We start from the raw sequence: 6,669 nt of genomic DNA, 5'->3' as shown, positions 1-6,669 counted from the left end.
ACTGTTTAGAAGACAACGTGCAGCTGGTTCCCTACCATTAAGTACAGCAACATGTAATGCAGTCTGTCCAGAAAGATTCTTCTTGTTAACCCTTGCCTTGCATTTTATCAACAGCCGTACAATCTCAGTATAACCTTTTTTGCAACCCAACATTAGTGCCGTGTTTCCACGTGATGCACGTGCATCCACACGACAACTTCCACTCTTTAGAAGACAACGTGCAGCTGGTTCCCTATCATTAAGTACATCAATATGTAATGCAGTGAGTCCAGAAAGATTATTCTTGTTAACGTTTACCTTGCATTTTATCAACAGCTGTACTATCTCAGTATAACCTTTTTCACAACCCAACATTAGTGCCGTGTCTCCACGTGATGTACGTGCATTCACACCAGATCCATTATTTAGAAGATAAGCTGCAATTGTTTTCTCATCGCCAAGTACAGCAACGTGTAAAGCAGTTTGTCCCAAAGCATTGTTCTTGTTAACATCTGCATTGCGTGTTATCAACAGCTGTACTATCTCAATACGACCTTTACGACAACCCATCATTAGTGCCGTTTCTCCATCTGATGTAGATGCATCCACATCACATTCATTATCTAGAAGACAACGTACAATTATTGTCCAACCGTTAAGTACAGCAAAGTGTAAAGCATTTTGTCCAAAAGCATCGTTCTCGTTAACATATGCGTTCTTTGCGTCCCCATTTTCTTTACGTGTTCGCCTACTTTAACTTTCTGTTCTATCAACAGTTCCACTATTTCAATATGCCCATGCTTAGAAGCCAGCATTAACGCTGTGCATCCATCTTGTCTAGCATTATCCACATAACATCCATACTCTAGAAGACATTTCACTGTGTCCATCTTACCATTAATTGTGGCTCGATGTAGAGCGGTTTCTTCTGACATATCAGCTGTGTCTATATCTACTCCACAGTCTAGTAACAAGCGAACTTGTTCAGTATATCCTTTCTCAGATGATACCAGCAGTCCTGCTTCCATAGTTTTCTTAAACTTTTTACCCATTTGTACAACTTTGAAATTAATAAGACAATGATCAAGCGTGTGATACTTATAACATGTAATATTATTAATAAATTTAGCTTCATCAGTTATCAACAAATCAAGTATTGCATCGTTGCGCGTGGAATCTTCGATGTGTTGTTTTAAAACAATTGATTTGAGCTTGTTATTGAAATACTTCGTCATCGATGATTGGTCATTCTCCAAATGAATGTTGAAATCCCCAGCAATGATAACGTTATTTGGTTTATCAAGTGCTTTGATATGTGTCTCAAAGTTATCAACTGAGGTTTGCAAGACAGTCAGTGAATTTGTTTTGTCAGGAGGCCAATACATGCAAATGAGCCTGCAACTGAAGTGGTTTTCCATAACACCTTCGACAAATTCAAACGATTTACAGTCTTCACGATGAATTTGTTTGACAAACAGTGACGTTTTAAAAACTATTAAAACCCCACCACCACGTTCCTTCGTGTTATGTTTGTTATCTTCTCGGTCTTTTCGTATTGCTGAATAGCCATCTGGAATAAAACCACGTGTCTTATATGTTTTGTTAAACCACGTTTCTGTTACCATACAAACATCAAAATCGTAATAGGTTATATACTCTTTAAAGGATTCTTCTTGTTTATTCAAACTGCGAGCATTCATGAAACACATTTTAAGATCAGGACCTTTAAGATTTAGTTCATGTTGTAGCAACAAACGAATCACCCTAGTGTTATTCTCGTGACAGGCAAGTTCCAGTTCGGGCCACGTCTCATCATCCCCGCAGTATACACCTAACAGATATTTGGCCATGTCATCATGTTTATTCCACAAAGCAAAATACAAAGCATTCCTGTTTTTTCTTGTCCGCATGTGTATATCAGCTCGGTGATCTGTCAAAATCTTGACTATATCTGTATATCCCTTTTGAGCAGCAGCTATCAGCGGAGTATTACCATCCCCATCTCTGCTGTTTACATCCATGCCTCTCGCTAGTAAACTATTTACTATTTCTTTATGGCGTTCCTTCACAGCATAATGTAAAGCATTGTCTCCGTGCTTATCAACAATGTATTTATCAGCATCAAACTGTAGAAGATAATTAACTACAGCTGCACCATTGGATGCACTTTTAGAAACTAGCATTAACGCTGTTCTTCCCTCTCTGTCCTGAGCATTCGCACCACCTATATACGGTTTCACGTTTTCAAGATTCCCTGCAAGTACTGCGTTATGTAATCGAGTTCTAGCCTCTGCCATTGTTATGAACGTGTGATTTCCAACTGCTCTACACGTTTAAACGACATTTAATTGAAGACGAAAGACAAACAGTCCATTGTAGATTGTCGCCAGGAACTGAAGTATAGAGCAAAATACACTGGAATGAAAGACTGAATGGATACATGTATTGAATATATATATATATAACATGTATATTAAACGTGTTTCTGATCGTTTTAATATTTGTACTAGGTTAAATTTAATTTTATTTCCTAAAATATATTATATGTAATTACAATCGTTAAAAAGTCTCTGTTAGTCGATAACATCTTTAAAAATTGCAGCAAACTCAGGAATGTCCCTTTAAATTTCATTTTATTTCCTAAAATATTTTGTTTGAAGACAAAATCCAGTTTGGGCTTCTTACAAATATTAAGACGACCAGAAACATATTGAATATATATTCTAAACAAGAAAATACATTTAATATTTAAGTTTAATCATAGAAATATTTTATTAGTCGACAACATCCTACAATGCAGCAAATTCAGGAATGTCCCTTTAATAGGCATCGGAAGCCTCGGTGCTAGCAAAATCTGTGACCCCAGGGCTAGATAAATCTGTCTAACACGAGGGCTAGATGATTTCTACATATGCGTGACGTCATAACTTATGTTTTACTACGATTGTCGTCAGAACCTCGGCCCTAACAAAAAAACATTTTGTCCCTCGGGTTGTAACTGCCTTATCTATACCTCACAACGGTGATAGATTCTATTATTCGGAAAACCACATTGGGGGAAATATCAACACATTCTTTATTTGTAGTGACAGTTAGCTTAAATTATGAAACTTTCTTTTAAATAGTTGATTTAAAATTATCATCAAAATGTTCATCTTCTGTGTCGCTAAGTACTCGACTAAAATGTTTTGCCATAGAACTACACATTTCTTGTAGTTGTGTTATAGTTGTATTGTTGACTTTTAAAGACATAATATACCTACTTTTTTCGTATTTCTAAGTTTTGTCCATAACATTTTGTGATCTGCCTCACAATCTTTATCCAAGGATCCATATAAGTCGCGTTTATATTTAAAATAAGCTTCGTTTCATTTCATGCGAAATAAATCTTTTGCAGTTTTGTTAAATCTGTACTCATTATATCGAAAGCCGCGGGGCCTGCGGGCTACTATCCACAATCGCCTATAATGTGACATATCTTTGTGGCATTCCTTAACTGTTTTAGACCAGTGTGACGGGACATGCTCTTAATTTTGTTTTCGCCTGTGGCGATATTAATTGTGTTAGAGGGCCATGTGCAGTTTCATTGCACTTAGTCCAGGTGGGCAACTTGTTACGTAATACTTCTGCGCGACGGTCCTCGAGCTGTACTTTCTAATACACACCCAGTTGGTGCCGAGGCCATGTGGCGAGTAGTTACGTAATACCTCCGCGAGTGCGGTTTTTACAACCGTGATTTGGCGACGATGGCGACAGCCAGTCTGACGATCAGAGAAAAATATACCGACTCTGGGAGAGGTGGAATATCAGATGATAGGTGAGGTACCGCGTTGTAACCCCAGGCGATATTCGCTGTCTCTGAGAGTTTTGAATAAATAGCTAGGGTTTAGAGATATCTAGGAAAACCATAGGAAGGTATCCCGGGGGAACGTTGTCCGTCCGGACTGGTAATTATATATTATTTCTGCTCTGTGTATAACCTTGATGTGATTGATGTGACTTTTAAATATTTTAATACTGTATTATACCAATATTCTTTAGACAGGGTCTTCGGTCATCTGACGAAGTAAATCGTAGTCTTACTGTTCTATATTTATACGAGTATTTGGTAATATAAAGCTTAGCCAGTCATCCTAGAAGACCTAGGTAAACTGTAGGTTATTGTCTTTATTGTGATAGGTACCAGTATTAATTCTGTGTTACAAGGTTACTGAACGAGTAGTAGGGTTAATTAAAAATTAACCAGTTAGGAATAGTGTTGTAATTCCTTTATTAATTAAGTTCCCCTGGCAGCGTTTCTCAATTATCACACGTTACTGAACGAGTAGTAAGGGTTAATTAAAAATTAACCAGTTAGGAATAGTGTTGTAATTCCTTTATTAATTAAGTTCCCCTGGAAGCGTTTCTCCATTATCGCACGTCTGTGTGTTAGCGTTTCTCAATTATCACACGTGTGGGTGTTGTGTCACGGTGAAGTGATTAGCATATTGTGTAAACTAGACACCTAGAGATTAACTAATTAAGTGATTAGTTCTGGGTTGTTATTATTGTTGTTATTAATTAACTACTGCGGCAGTACATTTGTCAGCGTAGGTTAATACAGATTCCAAAGTGTATTGTGTTTTTGTTGTGTTTTCTAGTGAACTAAACGTGCTATAATAATATATACTTTATAAGATCTTATCTCTGATCATACCTAGAGACGAGCCACAGCGGGTATAACTGCCTGTTACAGAGAGATCTAATAGATATACTGTTAGGAGAGATATTTGGACAATCGTGTTTTATTCAGTTACGGGTATTATAGAATCCCCGTGACATCTTGTTAAAGGAACATTCCTGAGTTTGCTCCATTGTAAGATGTTTCCAACTAATAAAATATTTCTACGATTAAACTTACATATTAAATATATTTTCTTGTTTAGAATATCACTGTCTGTATATTTAATGTGTTTCTGGTCGTCATAATATTTCTAAGAAGCCCAAACAAATTTTTTTTTAGGAAATAAAAGGAAATTTAACCTAGTACAAATATTAGATCGATCAAAAACACGTTTAATATAGAGCCACTAATATTTTATGCAAAAGAGAGGAACCCCGCTACATGTTTTCATTAGTAACAAGGGATCTTTTATATGCAACATCCCATAGACAGGCAGCACATGCCACTGGGCTACGTCTCGCCCTGAACGATCACAGAGTTCTGAATTGACAAACCTCCTGACAAATAATTATTCAGTAGGATGACTTTGCAAACAGAACCTACAGCAAGACGGTAGTATACAAATTATGTCGTCAAAAGTCGTGCCAAGTCACTGTTTCAACTTTTTATGAAGGTAGAAGGGGGAAATGTTATATTCCACGGCGCACTCAACACATTTTATTTACGGTTATATGGCGTCGGGCATATGGTTAAGGTCCACACAGATATTGAGAGAGGAAACCCGCTGTCGCCACTTCATGGGCTACTCTTTTTCGATTAGCAGCAAGGGATCTTTTATATGCACCCTCCCACAGACAGGATAGTACATACCACGGCCTTTGTTACACCAGTTGTGGAGCACTGGCTGGAACGCAACTTCTATGAAGATTAGAAACACGAAAACAAATACAAATTAATAATTAATAATTAATAATTTGTGCCCCATAACAAGAACATTAGCTTGTATGACAAATTACTGGTATACAAATAAAATAAACAACAAAAGACCAGGGTGAGTTTTAAAATGTTAATTATTAATATCACAATTACTCCCAATACATATATTACATTTAAATATTAATAACAATGTCTTATAAGTATTTTTTTATTTGGAGTTACATGTCAAGGAATTGATCGTTAAGTTATTAAGTTACCTTAACTTATTAGAACTCTTTTGAAGAAAGGTGTGTTAAGTAATACATTATAGCTAACAGTAGTTGTAGCCATATATTTATATAATATAGCTATTTAAGCTATTCAGTGAGTACAGGCTAAATACTTCAACACCAGACCATAACAGAGAACACATTCTACTATCAAGAAACCCGCCTCTAACATTAACACATCTTAGGCATATCAACATTATATTTACCAAAGTTCGATCCATGAATCCCTGCCACGCAACACCCCAAGCTTGTTTTCCAGTCACAATCAGAACAGAACAGAACAGAACTTTATTACACTACTCCAAGAGAAAATAAATTACACTACTCGATCACAAGTATACAAGTATTTCAATCAGCTAAAGCAACAAATTCAACTACTGCTAAAGATATCTGAATATATACGCTTAAATAGATACACCTGAAATAAAATGTTTCAGTTACGTATAGACTTACATATATCTAAATTAACTGTCTGACTAACGAATTAAATTTAAGCCAAAAATCTTTTAAAAAAACAAAAAAAACAAAAACAATTGGAATAAAACAAGTCCTGAAAAAAAACCTGTCAATATATATTCAGATTCTGAAATTATAACAAATTAATACATTATCTTAAACAGTTAATAATTATAATAATATTAATTATATTTTCTAAGAAAACTATAATTTAATGCTATTGTTGAATATGTACTACCAAATTGCAACTGAAATTATACCCGATACTCAACCCTAATAAATTTCAAATACCCAAAATAACTAGATAACTTCTAAAAATAAAACTCGCAATTAATATTATCTAGCAAATGTAAATCTGTCCAAGTA

General features: G+C 35.6%; 1 protein-coding gene across 1 annotated transcript; it reads right to left on the bottom strand.

Annotated features, from left to right (window-relative positions):
- Positions 1–380: 380 nt before the first annotated feature.
- On the bottom strand, positions 381–2,276 carry LOC121367139 (putative ankyrin repeat protein RF_0381; the record flags this gene model as incomplete). The annotated part of the gene is made up of 3 exons (XM_041491284.1): positions 1,607–2,276; positions 875–1,039; positions 381–602 (listed from the first exon to the last, which is right to left on the bottom strand). Coding segments are annotated over exons 1-3 (1,057 nt in total), but the record flags the coding sequence as incomplete, so codon positions are not given.
- Between the last annotated feature and the right edge of the window lie 4,393 nt (positions 2,277–6,669).

This window comes from Gigantopelta aegis, unplaced genomic scaffold (genome assembly GCF_016097555.1).
Source record: "Gigantopelta aegis isolate Gae_Host unplaced genomic scaffold, Gae_host_genome ctg9469_pilon_pilon, whole genome shotgun sequence".
In the NCBI taxonomy this organism is placed as follows: Eukaryota; Metazoa; Mollusca; class Gastropoda; order Neomphalida; family Peltospiridae; genus Gigantopelta; species Gigantopelta aegis.
Note: the sequence above shows the minus strand (reverse complement) of the source record. Positions and strands in the feature narration are given on the sequence as shown.